This window comes from Lutjanus erythropterus, chromosome 1 (assembly GCF_056507025.1).
Source record: "Lutjanus erythropterus isolate fLutEry1 chromosome 1, fLutEry1.hap2, whole genome shotgun sequence".
NCBI classification, from domain to species: Eukaryota; Metazoa; Chordata; class Actinopteri; order Lutjaniformes; family Lutjanidae; genus Lutjanus; species Lutjanus erythropterus.
In genome coordinates, this window is record NC_139317.1 from 4,480,161 (window position 1) to 4,506,893 (window position 26,733).

Sequence of the window (26,733 nt, forward strand, 5' to 3'; positions counted from 1 at the left end):
ATAAGTGTGAAAGTTGTTATATATAATTAAGAGGCTGCAGAGATCAGTCAGTCCTCCATCATTCCAGGAGAGTCGCCGCCCAGATATTCCAGGTACAGACAACAAACACCTTCTTTTACCTTCTGTCCGCCTCTCAGTGAGCTCACTGTTTCTGAAGTAAATAGGATATGGCACTGACTCATAGCAATAATAAAATTACGGTAAATTTGTATTTGCCCAATAGGGTGGGTTGTACATGGCGTCAGCGTTCCCTTGTGGTTGAATGGGGTCCTTTAAGGATCCTCTGCACTCCACCCTGCACACACAGCGGCTCACCTCTCTGCCCCGGGCCTCTGGATGAATCGTCTCTCTCTGCTCTCGGCATGTTTTGCACTTCTTAATTACTAGAAAACACAAAATGTTTGGAACTGTAAAACAACCTGTTAAGTAGTTCTCCCTGTGAGCAAACTTTGACCAATCCAGATTACATGAAACTGGAAACGCTAACACACAAACTTCACGTCAGAGGCACCAGAGTTCATATTTTGCTGGACATGGGCTTAACCTTAAAACAAAAAACGTATCAGAAAAGCACAATAATTGAATAAAATGATAACACTAGGAATAGGAATAGAATAGGAATAGAACAGGATTTTGGAAAATCTAGTGGCTGGAAGACCAGGCCCCGCCCAAAATGGTATGGATTCACATATTTGATTTGGCACAGGCTTTATAAGCCAGATGCCCTTCCTACGGAGCCTCCTAAGGGTCATGGCAAAATTTTCTGTTTTGCATTCCATCTCAAAATGTTTTATGTTCTCTTGCAATATTTTTTGCATTGTTTGCTAAATGTTTTGCATTCCGTCATAAAATCTTTTGCATTCTATTGCAGTATGTTTTGCGTTCCCAGTGGTTATAGTTCAAAAGACACATACAATTAAGATGGACGGCATGTAAAATGGTTTAAAAAACAAAAGAAAGTATCCAGCTGGAGTCGACTAAAATAGGGATGCACGCCAGGTGACGTTCAGCAAATATTTGTGAACCAACATGTTGTAAGATACAAAAACATCTCATTTTAGCTCAGGAGACACTGGCTTGGAAATACAACTTATTTCTGAACTTATCTGATCCTAAATAGGATACAAACATTTGAGAGCTTTTAAAAATAAAAAAAGCGGTGTGTATTTGAGGTTTTCTAAAATATAACTGCTATACACTGCACACACAAATAACTTACAGATGTCATCATTATGCTCATGTAGTGATTTTCCTCAGCCGGTCGGCTCAAGAAGTCCACATCCTCCTCTGACTTGTTCTTCTGTTGGTATATATATATATATATATGTCTTAAACTTCCACAGAATGGAATCAGTGCCTGAATGACAGTAACAAACACCGGTAGACCCGTCCTGCATCATTCTGTCAGGATTTATTTCACAATAACAACCTACTGCTGAACCTAATGCTGCTATTCCTATAACTGGACTAAAATCATTCATACTCCAGAAACTTTGGCTCACATGCATGGAAATCCCCAAAATAAAGGCAGTGAAAATAAGCTGTTACTGTCAGCATTCATCACCATACTTAAATTAAACACTTCAGTACATTATTTTTTACATGTAGTCTAGTGTTCACACAGTGCAGCTACCCAAGACAACAATGACCAGGTCTGACTGAACCACTAAGAAACTTTTTAAATATGCTTTATATCTTGCCCAGACATCTAACCTGCGATAAGGAATTGAAGACAGGAAAGTAGGTCCGTGGATTTTACCGTCAAATTAAGTCTTATCTCCAGCTCAGATTTATTCAAGAGTCAAAATGGGCCTGACTTGGACACTTATAGTTTTTTATTATGATGGTATACCAGCACAGTGAAGTGCACACAGCCAGGACAGAGGAACCAACATGTCCCCAAACACAAGACATCTTTTGCTTGATCATCTCAAATGTGCAAGTTCCTGTTTTCTGTTCTGTTGTTTTGAATTCAGTTTCTCAGTTCTTTTTAGCAAACTGTATTTGGTCTGGAATTTGTTATTTCATTCTTTTTCTTGTTATCTTTGTGCAGATGGAAATATGTGAGAACTATTTGCTTTTTTGTTTGCTTATGTGATTTATATATCATACTTTACTTAACTTAACACAGCCAGTACATTACCTGTACTTATTCTAATTGTTTTTTAATCTTCAGTCTATTCTGCAAACTGCTCAGAAACAAGACTAACTAACTAACTAACTAACTAACTAACTAACTAACTAACTAACTCTGTTAAGTGTGTTATTTTACTTGCTGGTAAAATGGGTATTTTTGTAAACTGGAAAAGTCACTTTCTGTTTTACAAAGACACTGGATCAATGGATTAAAATCATACTGTACTCCAGAGAACATCCTCTATAATTTAAGGAAAAGGCTCGCCCAAAAAGGAAGATCTGGTGAGTCTATAGATGCCTTATCTTGACTCACCTTTGCTGGGGGTGGAGTGTTGTTTGTCTGTTTGTGTTGTCATTGTCACCAATAAATAAATAATTTCAAAAGAAGAAAGAAAAGAAGAAAGGAAAAGAAAAGGAAAGAAAAGACCCTCCCAAAATAGGAAGATGTGGGAAGTCTTTATAGATGCTTTATCTTGACTCAAATGTGATAACTGACACTTAATTACTGTTATATTTTCATCTGTACCCACTTCTGTTATATATCTCAACATTGAGCTGATTTCTTACACGTTTCATGGTTTTGTGGTTTAATAGCCCCCTACTGTAAATGCAAAGAACCAAACCAAATACAGAGGTTTTGCTCGAGATGGGATGTGTTGTTTGTTTTTTTGTTTTTTTGTGTTGTCATTATTATTTTTAAACCAATATTGTTGAAAAATGTTGAAAAAAGAACAGCTATGCTCTGCCTGTATTTTCACCAATAAATAAATACCAACAATGAAAAGCAAAGAAAAGAAAAGAAAAAGTCTTTTTACTGAAATAAAAATAATAACAATGTGGGTACCTTTGAATATATATACACGCTCAATTTAACGATACTTGGATACTTGTAGTATTTATTTCTAACTATTTGCGGAACCAAACACCACGACTCTTTTTCCAGTCGGACCCTAAAGTACACGGACTTCCGTTGGTGTTTTACTTGCTGGATAACGATGGCTTTCCCAGAGTTTACATCGGAATAATTTGACTTAAACTAATCAGTCTAAAAGCTCGAGCACGTCCGAAGTATGTACACACTGATTATGATTATTAAAATGATTATTAAAAATGTTTTATATATCACTGGTGTTTGCTAAAGAAAGCCGCTTAGCTAACCAGTGCTAACGCACCGTTTAAGTTGATTGATGGAAAATATCTTCACATACTGTCGCTGCATTCATTAAAAGAAGGTGCCTTTAGCTAACACTTAGCACAGTTTGTGATTTATCAATAAAAGCACAATAAGTGGGGTGGGTGTTTCAGTTTAAATGTACCTCAAGAGTTAGCAGCTAACCGCTAACAAACCGTCGCTGTGCTGATGGTTGTTGGCCAGAGATGCTTTTAACGTTACCCTGCGTTAGCTGGACAGGAGGCAGCTTCTTAAAGACGATTCATTACTTAAATTTAATCAGAGGTGGAAAGAGATCTGGAAAAGTCTATTTAATTAGTGTCAATGTGACTTGACTAGAATAATATTATGATAAACTGTTATCATCAAACTGCTTTACAAGTTACAAAAGTACACTTAAACTAGAGTATAAATAATTTGATTTAGCACTGAGAAGGCCTGCAGCGTGCATCCTAATGTTGTATTTAATCTGTTTAATATGCATGTGCCCTAACTGATAACCACTCTGCAAGTCTCTGCGTTTTTAATTTTCTAATTTAAACATTTTAAAGTGAAATTAAAGTGAAAAACTCTTTGGCTGTGCCTTGGCTTGCTGAGTCTCTCTGTAATAAAACAGTCTCTTTCATAGATGAATTTACAATGAATGCACATGTTAATTGATAAAATAACTGTCTATGGTTAATTGCAGATAATAGACCTTTTCACAAACCACCGTGTAGCCATATTGATGTGAAATGATAGGATAAACACAGGTGTGACCAGTGATACTAATTCAGGTAACGCCTGTGTCTACACTAATATTTCATAGAAATACGGCTGCCATAAAAACAATAGATTTTCTCAATTACTACTTCTACTTTTTGCACCTGTCAGGTGTGTTGTAAAGAGATTGTGATGTGTATTTGGCTAATTCAGCCTTACTGTAACTATAACTTTGTAACTGTACACCAACTCATTAAAGAACAATATAAAACACTGGGGTCTCATTTCTAAAATAGACAGTCAGTTGTAATCTTAAGTATGACTTGCCCAGAAAACAACATGTAAGTAGTTATTTATAAAACCTTACGTAGATGTGGAAGTGATTTGACTTTACGTAGATGATTTTCCTGATGGTTATAGCAGTTTGGAATACATATTCATCAAGCCTGTGGTGAGCTTTGCGTGAGCCGTATGAGCAATGTGATAAAAATGATCAGTTAAAGGTGTGAAGACTTGTGACACATTGTCAAGTGACATGTTAGGCTTCGTTTAGTCTTCTTCCGTGTCTCAACCTCATGAATATCTGATTTTCTTTTTCATGCTCAGTATTTTATAAATCAAATGTACATGTAAGGACACCACTGGAAATCATCTCAATCTCAATCTAGACCCCTTCTCAGTATGTGCCCTTTAGGTCTATGAGGGCTGGATATCGGTACTCAATACCTTTAAGGTATATAATTCAGTACCAAGTTTTGCTGAAACCTCTCCAGTCAAATGATACATCCATTCAATCCATTTTGTACCCATATCTAGAGAAAAAAAAACCAATTTGTTGTGAGGTTTTGGTTGCAGCCAATCAGTGCAAACGATACCCAGCCCTCAGATCTATAGACCTTTATCACTGCAGATATTTTGACTTATCATAGCAGGAAATGCGCGATAGCAGACCCCTTGAGCTGTTAAACCTAAATAGAATGCAGTCATCTTAAATATTATTAGTTACACTTCTTTCCTGTAATGCCAAATCAAAATGTCTGCTGTGAAAAAGTTCTATTGCTGTAACCAAATGTGCTTCATGATACCTGTACTTTTTCAATAATGTCAAGGTGATATTGAAGAAAACTTTGATTTGATTTGGTGCTGCCAACACTGTTGTTTTCTCTTTTACATTTCATCATTTCTCTTACATTACCTGCACTTGAGACCAGAACTTTGCAAGCAGTGCACCTTGTTTAAACAGGCTCTACATAAACCATTGAGACTATAACAACAAAATACTGAAGAATGAAATGGCAGAACAAAATGTCTAGTAAATGAAATAAAACAGTATAAATGTGACATTTCAGATACAGAAACGTGTCAAAGTTTGTTTAAAAGTAATGGCATGGTGTAAAATAAGAAACATTGTGATGTAAGTGAGTCTCAGACCTTCCGGTACTTCAATTTCTTTAGTCTTAATTCTGTCTGTAATCTGCCCTTTTAATTTGTCTCTACAGGTTGATGGCCTGTCTCGCTCCTTCCGTCCCGACGGCTCTCGCCTCAGTTCTCTCCTCGTTGCTCCCCTGCGGCTTCACTGTGGGGCCTTCCCGGCTCCGCGGGGGCAGGCTGGGCCTGTGGTGGGTGGGCCGCTCGCTGGAGGCCGGATCCCTGTTGGGGAGAGAGGGGGAAACGGAGTGGGCCTCCAAGTATCACACTGACCCGATGACTCAAAGCCAAGAGGGAGAACTCATGATGAACGCTGGGACTAAAACAGGCCTGACCGACAGCACAGAGGCAGAGAAGGTAAATTAGATGCACATTTTTAAAATTTTGTGCAGGGCTGCCCCCTGAACGTCAATGAGTCGAATAATCTGTGAGCTGAGATTCTTTAGGTCAAACCGTCTTTTTTTGTTTGTTTGTTTGTTTGCTTGTTTTGTAAGTCACTGTGCATTACAATAACAGGATAAAATGTTTACAAAAATACACAGGGACCTTTCAATTAGGAATTTTTAATAAGCTGAATCATATTTTTATATTACCTGGTGCACTTGTGAAAAAGAAATCCATGACACAAAATGTGCAGGTGGTGGAATAAGGTGAAACCTGAGGTGGCGTGATCGTAAACGATCCTCAGCTCTTATTTTTTACCTGTGTTGAGGTACGCAGAGCAACGCAACAGCATGTCAAGCTGTAAACTTCACAAAGCGAGACTTAAACTCCCCCCAAAAAAAACCCAACAAAACTAATTGTGATGGAAGCAGAGTCGGGTGAAACGGAGGGCAGCGTGACACCAGACAGGAGCTGACAGCCCTGTTGGCAGCCCGGCGGGAGAGACGCTCTGTGGTGAGGTTTTATAACTGAACTATGAGCAATACATAATACAATAAAAAGTTCATGTGATAAAAAGACACCAATAACAGCAGGATTTAGATAAAGTGCTAAGCTGTGCAGGGAACCAAGAAGTATCTTATGGTATATTAGAGTGAAGAGCAGTTACTGCACACTGGATAAATGAAAACTTGAACTTGACTCGAGGTTGTGATGTCAAGTTTCTTAAAGAGATGATTGTTTGAATTTGCAAAGACAGATTTAGCTTTCTGTGTGATTTGCTCTCTAAAAATGTCAATGTCAACATTAACTTGCCATGCTGACATTGTTGCCCAGCTGTTTCCTGTCTCACACATTTCAATTCCATCCCAACAAATCAGTGAGAAAGTCAGGACTGATTCTGAGATGGATCCTGAAACAGCACTGAGGGTCCTGTTTAAATTTTCTATAGCACTAATCCATCGGGGGAAAGAACATTTAGGGTGTGTGCAACTCCACTCTGCTATTGAAACGACGCTTAATCTGGGTGCAAAGTAGAGTGCAAGGCGCAAAGAGGTTGTATTCATTTCTTAATTTATGATGGGTGTGTTTTAGACATAACATGAATGAAACCAATCAGAGCATCATCTCTCATTTCCTTTAACAGGCAGGTGCCTCTGCCTCTGGTGCATTGCTATTCAAACGACAAATTGGACAGGTTGGAGAAGTGAACAGAGATGCTGAAATGACCCAGTTGTAGTGATGCAGGTACTGAAGATAACCCGCGGGTCACGTCATAAAAGTTAACATTATAATTAACAATGGATGGGGCTGCGGATGTGTGAAACAGGACGTCACAGGAGTCTCCCCCCGGTCCTAACTGTGTGTGTGCGCTTTTATGCACAATCTACAGCACATGTGGAAATGTTATGAATGCAGCCTCTGTTATCATTAAAGTAAAGACAACACACCACACAATAAAGAAATCAATTCGGAAGCTGGTGCAGCCCAACATCATTTAAGAGGTCGCTTTCACTCCCGTCTTCATGTGCGTTGTCAAGTCGTTGCAGCAAATATCTTTAATATTTAAGCAGAAAAACTGAAATCTGTAGTTATAAACTTGACAGAACAGAAACTATCCTGAGGGAACAGAGGAAATAACTTTTTAGACAGCTCTGATGGAAGTCTGGATTTATGCAGCTGCTTTACTCCAAACAATTTCACTGTATGAACTGTGACTGTGTGTGTGTGTGTGTGTGTGTGTGTGTGAGAGAGAGAGAGAGAGAGAGAGACCTTTTGGATGAAGAGAACACAGAACATTAATAAACATCAGATCCTGATGATCCTGTTGGATTTGAACAATCAGTGATGTTACAGCTGTTGTGCATAAATGCTCACAGTTCCTCTCTCTGATATAAACACACAGATTCATCCTACTTCACCCACCTGCAACCATCTGTTATTAATCAGAATGTTAATTTGACCTTTGGGTTGACTGCAGTGCTCTATAAGCAGAGCGTACGTATGTTGTGAACCTGTGTCGTCTCATCTTACTCTCTGAATGATGTGTCCTTTAAATGGCAGGAAAATACTGTGCCACTGACTTCAGACCAGGGTTTTGTTGGTCAATTGTGTAGTGTGATTGGCAGGCTCAGATTGATATTTTAAGGGTCTGACAGAATTCTGGAAAAGACCCTAAAGTCCAGGGTTCAGTGTTAATGGGTTTTTTTTAATTGCCAGGTTGAGCAAATGAGTCAATAATCTACTTGCCCCAAATTCAATTTTTACGATAAATAATAAAGACAGTTAATTGTCATGTTTAATCTAGGGCTGCCATGTTCTCAAAGTCCAAGGAGATGTCTTTAAATGTCTTGTTTTGTCAATCCATAATCAAAAATATTCAGTTTAATATAATAATAAATTCAGAATAGCAGAAAATTTCCATATTTGAGAGACTGAAACTGTCATTTTCTTCCATTTTTTGCATGAAAATCTATTTAAACGATTAACCAATAATCAAAATAGCTCTTTTTTTTACCACCAGCCCGAATGTCAGTTTACTTCCCTGGATAAATTAGCAATCCTTGTTTTTGAGCCCTTAAGACTCGACTGACAAAACAGTGTTTTTTCTTTGCAGAATGCTGGAGTTGCTGGTCTTCTGCTGCCTTGATTGTTGTTAGTTTGTTTGTATTTTTGTGTGACTTTGGTGTTAGTTCTGATCCAATTAACATGTAACTTTCACCTCAAACTCACATCTGCCATAAATCTTTAAATCTGAACATTTGCATTTTTAATTTATAACTTGAACGCCACTTTGTTTCTCTGTGATGCAGCTGACACTCATTCAGTGAACGTACTTAGAAACTAATTTTAAGTGCTATCTTGTGTGTCGTGCTGTCATCACGATTGCGTATGAGAAAGGAGTTTTTCTCTGCATGCTTAACTTAACCGCACATTTTCTTCTTCACAAGTGTCTGTAATTGTGCACCTGTCAGGGAGCCGAGTCAGAATGATGTACTGATAGTCGAATTTAGCCTGTGCAGGAACCTACAATTATCATATATTTGGGCCTGAGTCATGGCTGCACCTGAACAAGCCTCAAGTTATCCAGAATCCTGTGCAATGAACCTCTCTGCAACACGGAGGCAGAGAAACAAAATTAGAACCAAAAAATTAGTTCTATTAACATTTATCCAGTTTCCTGATGTTTTCTGATCTATTACAGATTCAAAATGTCTGAACAGAGGCCCTGATAAGAAGCTGTGCAGTAATCATTCAGATTAATAGCATCAATCCAGCAGAATTGATTTCCATCCATCCCAGCTGGCTGATGCAAAGACATGCCATTGTTCAGCCTTGAGATTCTTCCCCGTGATTTTACATTCACCAGCAACAACTCCTTCAGTTTGCAACCGTTTTGTCTCGGCTGCAGACAGAATGAGCGGATAAATGCGAGCTTCTCTGCTTAATTAAGTGCCGACCCTGTGGGGAGATAATGAATCGCTTCTTATCATTTCCACCGAGTTCTCTACGGAAGAAAACGTGAGGAGAAAGAGTCAGAGCAGCCTCACAGATCAAAAGATATTTTACAAGGGCACTGCGATCAATACACATTCAGAGCACAACCTGCCTCTCAGTTCATCTTGATTTAATTTGAACTAAGTGGGACTGAGTCAGACATGGACAGTTATCATCACTAATATGAACATTCATATAAAAGTACATATTGTTTCAGACGGTCCATCTCTCAGTGTGGAAAAATAATCCCTAGGACAGATATTGAACATGTTCAGAGAACATCCCCAGGCTAAAAGTAGCTCTAATGCCGGCCACACATTAGATAACTAGGAAGCAATGAAGCTAAGCAGCGTACTGCTGTGGACAGGGCCAGCAGCAAAGTATGTCTTAGTCACCCAAAAAAAAATCAGTAGCAGTTAAAGAGTACGCTATATTTAGAATGTTTTCACTACTTTACTTTGCCGTTCGAAAGTCTTTTCTGATGGCAAACTGCTGTTACACAAGCCAAGTATCGCTCTCTCCAAAGCCACCAGACTCCTTTGGCAAAAACAATAATTTTACCTCACAGAACAAAGCAGTCCAAACTGACATTTTAAAACACAGAAGTCACACAATATCCCAAACAAACTAACCAATCGAGGCAGTGGTAGACCAGCAAGTATCGTGTTCTGCAAAGTAAAATGACTGATTTTACCAGTAGTCTAGTTGAGCCAGAGAGAGTGATATTTGGCTCGTATAAAGGCGGTTTCCTGCTGGAAAATGTCCTCTAATGGTAAAGTAAAATGGTGAAAATATTCTAAACGTAGCGTAAACTGATATTGATCTCTCTGTGGCTAAAATATGTAGCACTGCAGCTAATCATAATAGATTTATCAGTCAATTATTTTCTCGATTAATCGGTCAGTTGTTTGGTTTATAAAATTTCAGAAAATGGTATTAAATGTTGACCAGTGTTGGTGATGTTCTCAAATGTCTTATTTTGTCCACAAGCCAAAGATATTCAGTTAACTTCAGTCAGAGGAATAAAGAAACCAGAGAATATTCACATTTCAGAAGCTGAAATCAGAAAATTTGAACTTTTTTTAATTAAAAAATGACTCAAAATGATGAATTGGTTATCAGAATACTTGGTGAAAATATGTTTTCCTGCTGACTCTGTCTTTAAAATCAATTAAAAGTTTTAAAAATTTCTCAAGTGTGCTCCAGGCATTAAGTTGCTGAGTTGGCTCAGGTTTTGGGTCTAAGAGTCATTCACAAAGTCTTTCAGAGCTAAAAGCAGATCTGAGGTCTGAGAGAAAGTCGGGGCAGTCTAGAGGACTCTTGTGTAACAGAGACCTTCTCTCAGTCAGTGATGTACTGCAAGTAATCCATCTCAGCGTGTCAGTGTTTTGGAAAAACACAAAGGTAATGAAATTTTAAAACCATATTTGGAGCGCAGCCAGTTAATCAGGATCTAATCAGCTCACCAACAAATCAAAAGATACCAGACTGTTTGCACAACACTTTCTTCAATACGCTAAATCAAAAATACACTTTTCAGACCCTATTATGTGTATATGTTTTACGTGTACGATATATAATTACCACACATCATATAAGTATGATGATTTGTTTTGTGAGCTGGAAAAAATATGACAAGCTGATGGTATTTGATGCCAAATACAGTATAGCTGGCAGATCGATAATTTACTTTGTTTTATGTTTCACAGTTTATAAAGTATCTCAAATATTTTTTCATGATGTTTGGGAGTTCTCTCAGTTCGTAGTAAATGTTTTGTGACTCAGTCTTCGGTGGAAACCCTTAAGTTAATGAAATCCTTTGTGAATATGAGCCCTGATTATTTAGTCAGCATAAAGACACGTGTGTAAATTAAACTTGTATGTTGTGTTTTGCAGACACTGATGGAGATCGCAGCAAATAAAGAAGCTTTACTGCAAAGCGCCGTCTGGATCAAGTAAGCTGACGCCCTGCTTCACACAAAGACAACTGGGGCTTTTTGTCCTCTTGAGATGATTGGTAGAAATTTTTAGAAAGTTTCAGTCCCGTCATGCTACAAACATAGAACTTATATAACGTAATCATAAGAGAATAGGATAATATATATCATAAAAAAACAATTAACATTAAATTTATTTACATGTATACATACACATTTACATTGAGAAAATAATTCTGCAGCGAATTTGCATCAAGTTGAATGGAAACAGCAGCAACAACATGATAATGATAATATGGTCAACATCTTCTCATTAAAAATTGAGAAAGTTCTGTCTTTGACACATCGGAGAGAAAATAAAAAGAAGCTGCTTCCCCGTTAACTATTTTCTTAATAAGTATAACTATGTTACAGACACGTGATGCTGAGATGAAGACCCTTTTAAACCCACCCAACGATATCATCATCCATCATGATGTTGCACTGTGGACATCGTCATATTTCTTTCTGAAAATCGAAGGAAGTAGAGGGTTTCCTAACCGCCTAAAAAATTGCATCATAAAAGACAAAATTTGTGTGACCTAACTTAAGCAAAATCACTGGATTTAATGGTAAAAATAAAAGCATGCAGCCTGGAATCCATAAAGATTTAAGGATGTTTAAATAAATGAAGATGTCATTTAAAATCTTAACATGAGAAATGATTGCCACCATTTGAAACTGACTGAAGAGCCTCCCTTCCCCTCAGCAGCTCCTCCTTCTCTCCCTTCATGTTTGAGTGTGTTCTGTTTTGTCAACACTGTGGTTTGTGTGTCGTCGGCACTTTCTCCTCCTGCTGGCTGTGTGCTGTATGTAGTGCCAACACTTCCTCCTGCTCCAGGCTGTGTATGTTACTGTGTTGTGTCCCGATTAAAAAGTGGCCTATTTTTCTCTCCCAGAGAGTGAAACTGGTGAAAATCACACAGTCGTCTGCTGCCATCAAATCTGCCATGATGAGCCAAAGGGGACAGTAGATGCATTAAACTCCCCTAACAAACTGTCAGTCATCCTGATCATCATATTGCCCATAATTCCACATCATATTTGACGTTACAAGTATTTTATGAACTTTGAAGGTCTTTTATGTTTTAAATCTCTGCAATATCTGACTGTGTTTCACACATACAGCTGCATAAACACTCACAGGGATGAAACTTGGCATCACCCTCATGAAACTGTTTCCTCTTCATGTCAGATCCCATTCGGTGCAGCACAAATACTCTGAACCGCGTACTGACTATACAAGCATGCAGTGCAGCGTAGTGCATTTAGATTCAGCTTAACATCTTTCTCTCTGCGTGTATTTGTGTTTATTTCCCTCAGATTTGCCTGCCAGGCACGAATCAGAGCCCAGCAGAACGTGGCAGTGCAGTGTGCCTGTGAAGAGGCGTGTGTGGGCAAGTGTGTGGATGCGTGTCTGCGTGTGTGTCGGGACATCCAGCCAGGAACAGAGCTGCTGTTGGGGAAAAGTCAGGCAGCAGACAAACCTGACACACAGGACAGATCCACTGGACATACAGGTAATGGCAGCAGAGAGACAGACAGACAGACAGACAGACAGGTGGTTATAGATGGATCAGCCAAAACAATCCATTCATTAGGTTTGTAGTCACAATAAAGGCTAAGGAAGGATTAATTAGCCTAATTAATCATTAATTTATCCAGCTTTTAAACTTATCCAATATGTAATTAATTTTCATCTCTAGAAGTTGCTCTTTTCTTAAAAACATAAATTGGAGCACACAGTTGGTTATTTTACATCCTCTATCAAAGTCAGAGATTTTCTTCTAAACACTGTATAATACATCTTGACCTGTTTTGATTCATTCACAAGCAGCCAGCTCACGAATGATGTGGCCTTGTGAAATTGACATTTACACATTCAGCACACACGAAGGAGCATTATTATTCATTTGCAGTCGTGTTTATGGTCTCCCAGTGAATCTAAAGTTGTGTTTCTGCTGAACTCTTTCTGTGGTGTACCCTTGAAACCCATACCAACATCTACCTAAACCCTCGATCTGTGTTGCATTTCCACTGCAGTCAGTTTTTACCGGGCCTGTGGGTCTAACTCCTTTCACTTCTCCAGCAGCTGGGAAACAACAGAGTAGACTTTTCTTTGTCTTGAGAACCCTAACCTTTATTTGCACACTGTTACCTAAACTGTACATTTACTGCCAGACTGACAACTTACTGCAAACCTTTCCCTCTACTGTCTTTGCATTGAACGTCATTTTTCTGTCGTTCACTCTCTCACACACTGGTTATGCAGCAGGGCTGCACAATTGCGATAAAATCGCAGTATGGCCAAATGCAATATCCAAATCACAGAACCAAATCTCAATTTTTTGACAAAAGAAGAATGTGTGAGAAAACAGCATTATAATGAGATACTGTAGTGCTGCATAAATGACCTGCTTCAAAAATCTTGTTCTCCAGATGAAAAAAAAACATGTTTGTTTGGTGCCGACCTCAGTAAATATCACATCATCACAATTTTAATAGTTCTTTTCGGTGAATATGAAAAAAATGCAGCATTAATCTGATCATTTCCACTAATCGTATCACGTGTCAAAATTTCAGTCATAGTAATTGCAGTATGACTTTTTTACTAAATCACGCAGCCTTACTACACAGAGAAGTTTCATGTTCTTTCCTCTCAGCATGTGGTTGTTTATAAGAACAAGGAGACAAGCTTTGTTTGAGAAAAGGCTGCAGGCAGCAAGAGAAAAGTCTGCTGCAAAAAACAGCAGGGAAATCCTTCATCAGAATGCTGATGAGGAGACAACTCGGATTATCTTTATCAATCGGTGGTCTGCAGTGTTTTATCTCTGGTTGTATTGGTACCTTCCACAACCTCTGCCAGTTGAACAACGAAAGTAACAGGTTGAATGTGTAAGAAACTGAACTGGACTGCTTGGTGGACACATGGTAAAATATTCACTGTCCCTTTTAGCTCTGTTTTTGGTCTCTACCAACTCCTGCAGGAAATATTTCTCTCTTTAGCTGCTAAATGCTCCACTATTTTTACCAGCTAGTCTCTAACCGTGTCTTTCTGCTGTTTGCTGTTGGGCAGGTCACATACAGTGGATTTATAAGAGCTCTTTTGCTGATACAGCTGCCTGCTGCTGCTGGAATCAGAGGGAAAGATGAGAGTGAATCACACAGTAAATGCACAAAACTAACACAATCAGCTGAAAGACCCTAAAATGCTCATTAGAGTCGAGGGAAACTACGAGTCACCCCGTTAATGTTACATACAGTTATTTGACTTATTGTTAATATGAAAATATTAATGAATGCAACTTTAAAATGATCAGCATGAGGTTATCACTTTAACCCCATTTGTTTGAAAACTTAATAATAATTAATATTAACAAAACTGAGACAGTGTGGTTATTAAGTAATTAAACCATATTAATTTAATACATGATTTCCACCCTGTCTCACAGTCTGGCAACCTAACTGATTTATAAAGAGGGAACTACATCTAAAACTCATTATACAATCCTTTTGCACAGTGTACTGATAAATAAATTGACCTTCTATCTTGTATAAATGAATTATAAATGATTTTCTAGCATTAGTTAAGTCAATAAGGGTGATGTATAAACCCTTCATCTAAGTATTACAGTAAAGTGGAGCCAAACAAGGTTATATGATCCTGATTAATTCATCAGACACCGGTCGGTGCTGCCTCAGTCCACTTCATATTCATTCATACTCTCCACCTGGAGGAGCTAGAGGGACATTTAACTCCAGCAGAGCTCAGTGGACTCAACAACAAACAATATTGACCCCAGAAAACCTCATTGGCCCTCCAGTTTCAGTGCATGCAAAGACAAAGGTCTCAGTAGATGAATGAGTGTCGATTTCACCGATCAGCTCAATGAGAAAAAGGTCCACGTCAGCATTAGTTAACATCACGGACATCAGTTAGTTTCTGTCGAGGAAAATCCTCTCAAGTCAGCCGAAAAACTGAAGATGAAAGCTGGAGATGAATAATTAGAGGACAAGTCAGTTCTGGTGAACACAAAATACATCAGTTAAATGAAAATGAAAACCTGTATAACAAAATCTTTAAAGCACATTTGTTATATAGGAATAATATGCTCTCCAGCTCTGCTAATCCTTTATTATTTCTGGATCGTGGAGCATTTATTGGCTGTGATTGATGGGACATTAAGTGGGACCTTCATGCAGAAAATACCCAGCAGCAACACACTGTGGCTCCACTGTGGATAGCTTATTAAACTCTTGCTCTTGTAGAGTGCCGATTTAAACAGATTGAACCTATAAATCATGAATGCATCTCCAAAACAATTAGGAATACTAAATGAAAGATAATAAGATAGGAGGCAACTGATCCCTGCAGGGAAATTACATTGTTGTGGTAGGAAATATTAATTAGATTCACTGGGAAAAGAAAGATATAACATTAGAAAGAAACACAGTAATAAGCAGATAAAATACATTTTAAAATGAATAGAAATGATGAAAGAATAACAAACCTAAGCAATTAAATAGAATGTGAACAAGTTGAGATCCTTCTAGAGAGAAATCACAGCAACCAGAGGTGAAATCTGCAAAGAGTAAGAAAAGGTACAAGTTTTTTATCCATACAGAACATGTGTTTGTATACATGTATAAATATAAATGTATGTGTCTATAATACAGCACAATATTCAGGTTCTTGCTCCGTTTTATGCTACTTGATACTTCTCTAGAATTCAGAGGTAAATATTAGTTTCATAATTATTAAGTTTTATTCTGTTTAATTTCTTTACCAGATACAGTCACAAGTTTTTCTGCAAATTTACATTTTAAAATCCCTCACGAGCATAAGAGTACAGTTGTTTTACAGGATGTTTGTAACTAGTTAGTATAAAGTGTTTACATGAACAGCTAAACTGTACAACAGTAATGCACCAATAATCTTACCTGTACAGTAAATATGACGCTACTGCCAGCAGCCGATTCGCTTATTGTATCATAAAGACATGGAAGAAGCTACTCTGACTCCATCCTAAGATGTATCCTAAAATGTTTCCTGTCATTGTTGTGAGGTCGCTAGCCAAGCAGTAGAAACTCAAACAAAGAAAAGTGGCAAATCCTGACATATGAAAGGCTGGAGCCAGATGCATTTTCTATCAAATCAACTAACCATTTAACACTGTTATCTTTTTTTGTTGGACAGATGACAAGGTGGAACACAAAGAAGACACAGAGACAGAAGTTACCAACGTATCGATCATTCAAGAAAAAGAAGGGGAGACGGAGGACAAGCAGGAGAAAAGACAGGAGGAGAAGGAGGAACACAGAAAACCAAGCAGATGCATCAAGAGGAGTCACCAAACACACCTGAGGAAGACGAGAGTCGAGAAAATCCTGGACAATCACACTGACAGAACATCAAACACATCCGATAATAATATCACAGCTGCAGAGGGACACACGGACAGTACAGGTAGTGTCCCTGTTACTGTGGACAGGCAGACAGATTCTGCAGCTCCACCTGTCCGCTGCAGCTCCCGCCTGGCTGCTAAACCACGACGCGTTCACTGTCTGACCAGCCGGGTGAAGCAACCCTCCGCCTGCCCCGAACCGTCCAAACAGACAGAGGGACAGAGCCGGAGCACCACTGAGGACACAGAGTCTATTGCAGAGAAGGTGCTGTCCATTAAGGTATTGAAACCGGAGACCGAGGCTCCTGCAGCATCGTGCGCAGCCGGGGCAGCACTAACAGGTCATCCAGAGGTCAGAGAGAGGCGGTACAGATGTTCCAGCTGTGGTAAAAAGTTCTTCCAGATCGGTCACCTGAAGAAACACCAGTTCAGTCACACTGAGGAGAAACCCTTCAACTGCCAGGAGTGCGGGAAAAACTACACGTCTGCAGAAAGCTTCAGAGCACATCAAGTAGGATGATTGAGAAGATAAACTTCTTTCTTTCTTTCTTCCTTTCTTTCTTTCTTTCTTTCTTTCTTTCTTTCTTTCTTTCTTTCTTTCTTTCTTTCTTGAGTCCAAGTCCAAAGGGATACTGATCCCTTTAATTTGGTAGTAAGATATATACAGAGCATGACATTCTTCAATTAAATAATAAACTTGTCAGTGTGCTCTTTGGTGGACAAAACACTTTTCCTAAATTGCCACAAACTGACTGAACTGTATTTCTTTATTTATCAGCCAACATTTACACCAGTGTTGTAAGGATAGCTATTATTTATTGCATTTTCTTCCCTCCTTCTCTGTTTCTCTCTGCATTTTTTTTTCAAACAATGTCTCAACAAAATAGCAACTCAACAAAGCAGGTTTTCCTCTTTGATTCTGTTTACTGACACCAAAAGCTGACATTTACTATTTGGACAATTTTGAGCATTTTCTGCTATCAGAGTTTATATCCTCTTTGTTGAGTTAGCCACAGGATTGAAAAAAACACTTGACAACTAAATGGCCTCAGAAAAAAAAACAAGATACGTCACCGGTGGCTTTTTTTAAACCGTGGGTGTGTGGGTACGGGGAGTTTTTCCTTTACTGACTGTTCCCTTGTTAGCCATGAGCTTAGTCATCATGCAGAGTAGCAATTTACTCATCCTGGTGAATAGAAACAATAGCAGTAATAATAATACATTTTATCTGAAATAATAATGGTGTTCTTTCTAGATGAGCCACCGTGGCGAGCGTCCATTCTCCTGTCCTCACTGTGAGAAGACCTATGGCCTGAAGCGGGACCTGAAGGAGCACATGGTCCTGCACACCGGAGAGAAACCTTATGTCTGCGAGCAATGTGGGAAAGCATTCGCACGTCGCCCCTCCCTACGCATCCACCGCCTCCTTCACTGCAGCAGAATGATCTACACACAGCCTCCGAAGGTAGGTAGGAGGTTTAGTCTGCGCTGTTAAAGGTTCCCTGTAGAGTTTTACACCACGCACATGAAGGATGCACATACGATACACGGTTCAACAATGTCCACTATCCCATTAATGTACAGGTTAAAGTAATGGACCAATGTATACTATAAGCTGCTGGCAAAGGCAGATAAGAAGAAGAGTGGGTGTCTGTAAATGTGATTGTAAATAATTCAGGAATTAAACTAATGCAAGAAATCCACTTTGCAAGTGTTCTAGGAGGAATGTGTTTTTCAACCTGGACCCTGTTTTGCCATGTTTTGGGGTTTTAAGCCCCTTTTACACTGGACAGACAACCCACAAAGACCTACAAACATCTGGCTTTTGTCTTTAATTGAAAAGAGTACAATCTGCATTCACTCCCAGGTCAAATGACTCTGTAGTAATCACAGGTATTTATTGGCTCCAGCTCTAATAGGCAGTGATGAAAACATGACACACAGGTGGACACGTGAATTTTTGCCCCTTTTCTACAATAAAATCTTTTCTTCAAATAAAAGATAAGATAAGATTAAAAAAAGAGATATGAAAGACTTCATTGTCCAAAATGAATTTTTTCTTGGATACAAACAGTGTCTGCTGTCAAAAGATACAAAAAAAAGATATAGTGCATAAATATAGTACATAATCCACATGCACACACACTTAGTACCTACACTACATGCGCATACTGCCACCAACTAATAAACTGCACACTGCCCATCATACACACATCTGTTTTACATAGAGTCATCATAAAAATACATGTGAACAGTTATGATAAAAAAAAAAGCATTGCATGGTGAGGCTACAGCTAGCTTGGAATCAAGGGCTTTGAAGGACAGGGGGACAAAGGAGGTCTTAAAGCATGCGACGCCATCCACTGGCAATGAGAAAGAAGTCAATTGCCTATTGTATAAAAACACATACGCACTTACATACAATTGTGTTGTGAGAACTATGTAAGTGACTAATGGAGACAACAGTGAGTCTGCTCCATAAATCAGGCTGTAATGCACTGACAGACTTAGATTGTTATTCTGAGTGTCTGACAGCATCATGGAAAGAATCCCTACAGAGATAAACCTTTTTAAAAGAGTAAGATACCTTTTGTTTAACCAGAAACAGACATGTGAAGAGACTAATTACAACATGTTTAATAGACACTATTAGACTAGACAATTAGATTATCAGAGGAGTGCATTTCTCTTTTTTCCCCTCTTTTTTTGGATAAACCAGTCACACCTTTATTAAAAACATGAGTCATACCGAGCAACCAACCACACCTCCTCATGAAGATAAAAGTTTCTGTCCCTTCTCTGCTCAGAGTCACTCTGAGAATTGTCTTAAATCACTCCTAAGCTAGTCTTTAGAGTTTTCTCAGAACATTTGTGAATTCGGCCCCCGACGTCCCGCCTCCCTCTCACTCCTCTCCCGACATTTCCACATGTAAATGTGAATTAAGGGTTCATTTCAGCCAGAGTTGGTTATTGTTAGAACACTGAAAGGATGAACCAAGATGATTTTGGTGAGTGTCATTGTGTGTCTATCGAGTTTGAATGAAGTGCGTTTTATGATTACTGATTCAGTAAATGGAGTCTGGTGGCTTTGGCGAGAGCGATAAATCGTCTGTTTCTGGTTAAAACAAAAAGAATCTTGCTTTGTCACAGAAAGGTTTATCTCTGTAGCGATCCTTTCTATGATGTTGTCAGACAATAAAAAATAACAGTATTAGCAAAAACAAGCATTTTGGCAGTGTGAAATCCCATAAGGATTACATTGCAGCTTGTTTTGTGGCAGTCGGCTGCAGCAGTCTCTGCACACACTGTTGTCCCTATTAGTCACTTAGGTACAAAACATGAGAAAATAGGGTCCAGGTTGAAAAAATACCCAAATTACCCGTTAAGTGCTTGTTCACTCATGTGTGGTGACATTTTTAAATTAGTGCTGTTTTAATAAAAAGGACAGTGAGCAGCTTAATTGATTCATTTTTCACTCATGAACAGTATTTCTCCTGAAATCCACAATCACAAAGGAGGAATATTTTTAAATTGCTTCTGCTGCTGCTTCACCTCCCCCTCAGCTATTTCAGACTATTAAACACAGTTTCTAAAAAAGTTGTGTTTCCATCTGTGCGCCTCTCAGCCCAATTTTAAAATCTTTCATGTAACATCTTTAATTTTTTATGCAGGTCTTGTTTTTTTTTCTCCCCGAACAGCAGTTTGAACTTAAAGTATTTAAAAAGACATGCTGCATTTGATTTTGTTTTTCTCTCTCCCAGGTGCAGTGTACAGTCTGCCGCAAGCTGCTGGCTAACTCGGGCTCTCTGAGGAACCACATGAAGCTGCACACAGGCGAAAAACCTCACATCTGTCAGCACTGTGGGAAGTGCTTCAGTCAGAAAGGTAAAGTCTGAGGCTAAACTCTGATCCTGGAGCTGCTCCAAGCGTTTTAACAGTCAGGTGGGCTCAGTGTGAGAAAGCTGCTGTGGCCAGATCTTGTTAAAGGCCGGCAGGCTGCACTGACCTCCTGACTGATATGATTAAATAAAGTAATCGTGCAACTCGGGATCTGTGGGATGTAAATGATGGTAAAAGTTGAACGAATTGAAAAGAACAAATTGAAGGTCCAAGGTTCTCTATTGGCATGGGAAACAGATGTTTACATCGCCAAAAGCAAGTGTGAAATTAAAAAAAGTAAAACAGAAGAATTGTGATTTTGCAAGGAATATACACCGATCAGGCATAACATTATGACCAGTGACAGGTGAAGTGAATAACACTGATTATCTCTTCATCATGGCACCTGTTAGTGGGTGGGATATATTAGGCAGCAAGTGAACATTTTGTCCTCAAAGTTGATTAGAAGAAGGAAAAATGGGCAAGTGTAAGGATTTGAACACGTTTGACAAGGGTCACACTGTGATGGCTAGATGACTGGGTCAGAGCATCTTCAAAACTGCAGCTCTTGTGGGGTGTTCCTGGTCTGTAGTGGTCAGTATCTATCAAAAGTGGAAGAAAGGAAGAGTGGTGAACTGGCGACGGGATCATGGGTGGCAGAGGCTCATTGATGCACGTGGGGAGTGAAGGCTGGTCCGTGTGGTCCGATCCAACAGACAAGTTATTGTTGATCAGATTGCTGAAGAAGTTAATGCTGGTTCTGATAGAAAGGTGCATCACAGTTTGTTGCGTGTGGGGCTGCATAGCCGCAGACCAGTCAGGGTGCCCATGCTGACCCCTGTGCACCGCCGAAAGAACAAACAATGGGCATGTAAGCATCAGAACTGGACCACAGAGCAGTGGAAGAAAGCGGCCTGGTCTGATGAATCACGTTTTCTTTTATATCACGTGGATGAGCGGGTGCGTGTGTGGCGCTTACCTGGAGAACACTTGGCACCAGGATGCACTATGGGAAGAAGGCAAGCCGGCGGAGGCAGTGTGATGCTTTGGGCAATGTTCTGCTGGGAAACCTTGGGTCCTGCCAACCATGTGGATGTTACTTTGACATGTACCACTTACCTAAGCATTGTTGCAGACCATGTACACCCTTTCATGGAAACAGTATTCCCTGATGTCTCTGGCCTCTTTCTGCAGGATAATGTGCCGTGTCACAGAGCAGAAATGGTTCAGGAATGGTTTGAGGAGAACAACAATGAGTTTGAGGAGTTGACTTGGCCTCCAAATTCCCAAGATCTCAATCCAATCGAACATCTGTGGGATGTGCTGGACAAACAAGTCCGATCCATGGAGGCCCCACCTCACAACTTACAGGACTTAAAGGATCTGCTGCTAACATCTTGGTGCCAGATACCACAGCACACCTTCAGGGGTCTAGTGGAGTCCATGCCTCGATGGGTCAGGGCAAAAGGGGGACCAACACAATGTTAGGCAGGTGGTCATAATGTTATGCCTGATAGGTATATATACACATAAAGAATACACTATAAAACACTACAGACATAAAAAACTATGAAATAATATTGGTGAAAAATGCAGATCAGTGTCTCCAAAGGCCAAGATGACGTCCTGAAATGTCTTGTTTTGTCCACAGCCCAAAGACATTCTGTTTTCAATTGATTAAAATATTCACATTATAATCGATTACACACACACAGACACACACACACACACACACACACACAAAACAAAACAAAACAAACAAAAAACAAACAATAAAACAACTGGTAATGGACTCGGCCAGTTGCCAGTAACCGATATAATTGTCTAAATTGTCTGACTCTAGTGAGCAGGTACACTTGAGCTGCAGGTGGGTGGCAGAGAAACGGATGGAGATTATAATAATTATAATTATAATTTTATAATTTTGTAATTGTAATTATAATTATGATTATTATAATTTATTGAAATAGCACTTTTCAAGCATTAGCAGAAAGTGCTTTCCAGATGACGAATTTAGAGAACAAAACTTAAAATCAGAGACTCATATGAGTCTGTCTGTATGATGTAAAAAAAAAGGAACATTAGAGCACATAATCAAGAAGCACCAAGCTCATACATAAACAGATGGAGGTGCAGAATGGATGAAATAAATATATGAGGCTGATAAAATAAAGTAAGTGAAGTAATGAAGATAAGCATATACAGTTTATAAACAAACAAAGATGCAAATAAAGGAGATGATTTCATTTAAGGTGGAAAAAAACGCCACTTGAAGATAGAGACTCGGGCTAATTTGCATATTCATAGAGCCATGAATGCTCAATGAGGCAAAGGTGGAGACTTACATCTAAACCATTTTAAGGCATGAAGGGATTTTTTCATGGAAAACTTATAAATATGTAATTTTGATGAACGGAGATGACTTCTTAGGGGTCAATGCCAGAAGAAGAACTTTTAAATCAAAATATATATTAAGCAAAAATGAGCAGATGAGTGAAACAAATGATGATGGTAATGATGATAATCACCAGCTGGTTTTTATCCGAAGCTGTTAAATGTTAGACGCTGAACAGCTGGTGATTATCAAACTAACTTCACCCCGGTGTCTGACCTGCAGTTTATCCTCTCATTTCACCACCTGACTGTGACTCACTGAGCCGTTCGTCTCGACCTTTTCCCAACTCAGAAATGTAAGATGTGATGAGTTAATCATTTACTCACCGAGCTGAATCAAAAAGATGCTCATGAATAATTTACTTATTGGTTGATGTTGTCAACAGGTGGCTCTCACCTTAAACATGTTGCCTTCGCTGTGTGACTTAGCATCTTTGCTTGTTTTCCCTGCAGATATTTCATCATGTATAATAATTTCTTCTGACGTTAGTGGAGATGGTTTTTATTGCAGGTGTGATAGGAATCCGTTATAATAGACTGCAGGGAACCATGAACATGATGCATTCTTGACTTTGGGCACCCATATTAAGTCACAAAGTACTTACACGAACTAGAAAAGAAGTGTTTTACATCTTAAATATCACAGATGTAGTTTTGAGTGATTACAACTTGGTTTCCCACATAACCTCACATTAAGTTGGATTTATACTTCAACAGACTAGTTTTATAGTCTAGTTTCTTCTGCGCTTATGATGTAATCTGTTCTGTTTAAAGCCCCTTTCCTGCGTCTCCCCCTCTTATGAGCAAAACAACAAATAACAGCATATTTTGCTCGACCCTCCCTTCCTGATAAACACACATCTTTAAAGTTCCCAGTTTGCACTACATGCTTTCTGTTATAATTTGCCGTCTCCAAGCCCAAACCAAGATAATCCTGATGACATTGTTGTGACATCATCAGCATTCTTTTCCCAGACTTGACCAAGCTCCTCCGGATCTTTGAAGAAACCACATTTTTTATTACATCAGTGAGCTTCATGTGTGTAAAACTGGTTTAGTCTTGCCTTCCAGGTCGTCCGTGACTGATATTAGTTCCTTCTCTGTGTTTGCAGAGAGATTGGCTGAGGACATGTTTAATGTTCCCAGCTCAGTGACTTTCTTACTAGATTTGGCCATCCTGTTTCTGTTATGGCTTCATATCAATACTTCTGCTAGTATTAGATGAGCAATGTTTTTGTTATAGCCTGATGTGTGGTATATATATCTGATATATACACCACCTGATACCACATAACGAAAAGTAGCCGCTCAACACAAGCAAACATTTAAAGAAGCAACACGATGCAGAGTTCAAGGAGTTTGCTGATGTTTACCCTCTTCTTTTTGGTCACGTCGTCATCATCCTGTCCTCATCTCTCCTCAACATCATCATTTCTTTCATCTGGAGAACAAAATTTTTAGGCCAGGTCATCTCTGCAGCACTACAGTACCACATTATTATGCTGTTTTCTCCCACATTTTTCCTTTTTCAAAAATTGCATTCTGGCTCTGCAATTTTGAACGTTGCACTTGGCCGTATTGTGATTGTATTGTGATTGCGATTACTTGTGCAGCCCTAACATGTGGCCAGTGACAGCTGTATACCTACAGTCTGCATCCTGAGTCAGACGACCTGTTAAGCAATTTTTCTCCCAAGAAGGAGCCAATCATCTGTGGATGAGCTGTGAATGTGCACATTCACAATCAATTGTATAATAGTTGTTTGCATGGGAAACCTTTCATCCTTTGATTTTGTTTCACATGATTTAACTTGACTATTTAACACACTGTTTTCACAAAATACAGAGCATTTAGAAGAGTCTGTGATAATTAGTTCATTCCCATGCTCTATTTAGAGGAATAGTTTACCCAAAAATGAAAATTCAGTGATTATCTACTCACCCTCATGCTGATTTGAGGTCACATTTAGTTTTTTAGCCTGCAGAATATTGCTGGAGTTTCACAGGAATACAGTGTTGCAGAATCTCCCAAACAATGGAAGTGAATGGTGACCAGTTTTCAAATGGAAAAAACAACAGAAAAAAACATAAATGCATCCGTACTGCTTCTTTGGTATAATCCAAGTCTCCTAAAGCCCCGACATGCTGTTCACTTGTGCACGCACACTGTCACACCGCACACACCCAGTTCAGACGGGTGTGCATTGGCACAAGAATGTGGCTCCAAGATGAGGATCTACGATGAAGATTCAGGCTAAAAAACATTGCGAATGACATCTTTCAAGTCAACCTGGCATGTCAGGGCTTTAGGAGTCTTGGATTATACCAGACGAACAATATGGAGGCATTTTGGGGGTTATTTGGTTTGAAAACTGGTCACCATTCACTTAAATTGTTTGGGAGATTCTGCAACACTGTTTTCCTGTGAAACTCCAGCAGTGTGAAACTAAACCCCGACCTTCAATCGACACTTTTAAAAATTCTAACTAAATAATGTATATAGATATGAGGAGAGCAGTTTTTAGCTTTTTTCCTCTGCAGAGGGTCGGTATCACAGTTCAGCTCAGAGACTAAAAGCAGGAGAAACAGCTAATCTCCACGAAAAGAGAAAAAACACACCTTCCACCATCTCAAGAGATGTCCTGTTTACTCCGCTAACACTCATGAAGCACACACAGACCACATCTAAATATGACACCTCCGGAACTGTTAAAATGAAAGAGGGCACCTTTGACAGAGCTACGCTAGCTGTTTCCTCGTGCTCCTTGAGCCGATGACGTCTCAGACCCGCCCTCTTTTCCCAACACAGGACGATGAAACGGTCTCATCTGACCTTCAGTGAGAGAATAAACATATTTCCGAAAAATGTCAAAGTATTCCTTTAAATGTGAAAGAGAAAACTTGAGTTGATTATTTTTAACAAGAGACTATTAGACAGTTATTTTTGTAACACAGAGTGGAAGTCTCTGCTGTCTCCAGCTGTGATCAATTTCTTCAATTTATGTTTTCATTTGTCAAAGTGACAACATCAATTTTGTGAGACAGCCTAATCTTCACACTTTATTGAACAAATGCATATTCACCGCGCCCTGCTCCCGCTGCGACCACAGCCTCCCCCATCGACAGTCTAATCTCTGACTGTCTGTATCTCCATCCTCCTGTCTGACTCTGTAACTGTCTGTCTGTCTCTCAGGGAACCTCGAGTGCCATCTTAGGATTCACAGCGGAGAGAAGCCGTATCCCTGCACCGAGTGCGACCAGAGCTTCTCCCAGAAACCAGAGCTCCGTCGGCACATGTTTTCCCACACTGGGGGAGGATTCCTCTGCAGCTACTGTGGAAAATCGTTGAGGGACCCGCACAGCCTCAGGTCCCACGAGAGGCTGCACACTGGAGAAAGGCCCCATCGCTGCCCCATCTGTGGAAAAGGTCAGAACACAATATTGAAATTTAAAAGTCAAATACAATTGTGGGAAAAACATCAAGAGGTTTGGGTTAGTCTGGGAGTAAGTCCTCTAATCTCCCCTTAGATAACTCATAATTCTGTGCCAAATCTGTGCCCCCATTTTCTCACCATTTGGGATGGCCAGTTTCCTCTGCTGCAGACTTTATCACAGGCCGAGCATCACAGCGTCTTTGTGATACTACGACAAAAAGGCAACAAAGTCAGAAAGTTTAAAATTCTACACATAAAAGATTTAAACCTAAGTTCATGGGTTTTTTTGGGCCACTTTGCAGACTTAGTAGCACAACAAGCTGTGAGCAC

General features: G+C 39.3%; 1 protein-coding gene across 1 annotated transcript in view; it reads left to right on the forward strand.

Moving 5' to 3' along the window:
* Nucleotides 1-3,078: 3,078 nt before the first annotated feature.
* znf408 (zinc finger protein 408) overlaps nt 3,079-26,733 on the forward strand; it is a 31,055-nt gene continuing 7,400 nt past the window's right edge. The window contains exons 1-8 of the mRNA XM_084725992.1: nt 3,079-3,204; nt 5,509-5,794; nt 11,213-11,271; nt 12,616-12,812; nt 16,490-17,208; nt 17,953-18,162; nt 20,459-20,582; nt 26,163-26,396. Coding sequence (XP_084582118.1) covers nt 5,513-5,794; nt 11,213-11,271; nt 12,616-12,812; nt 16,490-17,208; nt 17,953-18,162; nt 20,459-20,582; nt 26,163-26,396 — 1,825 coding nt within the window. The 5' untranslated portion in view covers nt 3,079-3,204; nt 5,509-5,512. The remainder of the gene's footprint in view (nt 3,205-5,508; nt 5,795-11,212; nt 11,272-12,615; nt 12,813-16,489; nt 17,209-17,952; nt 18,163-20,458; nt 20,583-26,162; nt 26,397-26,733) is intronic.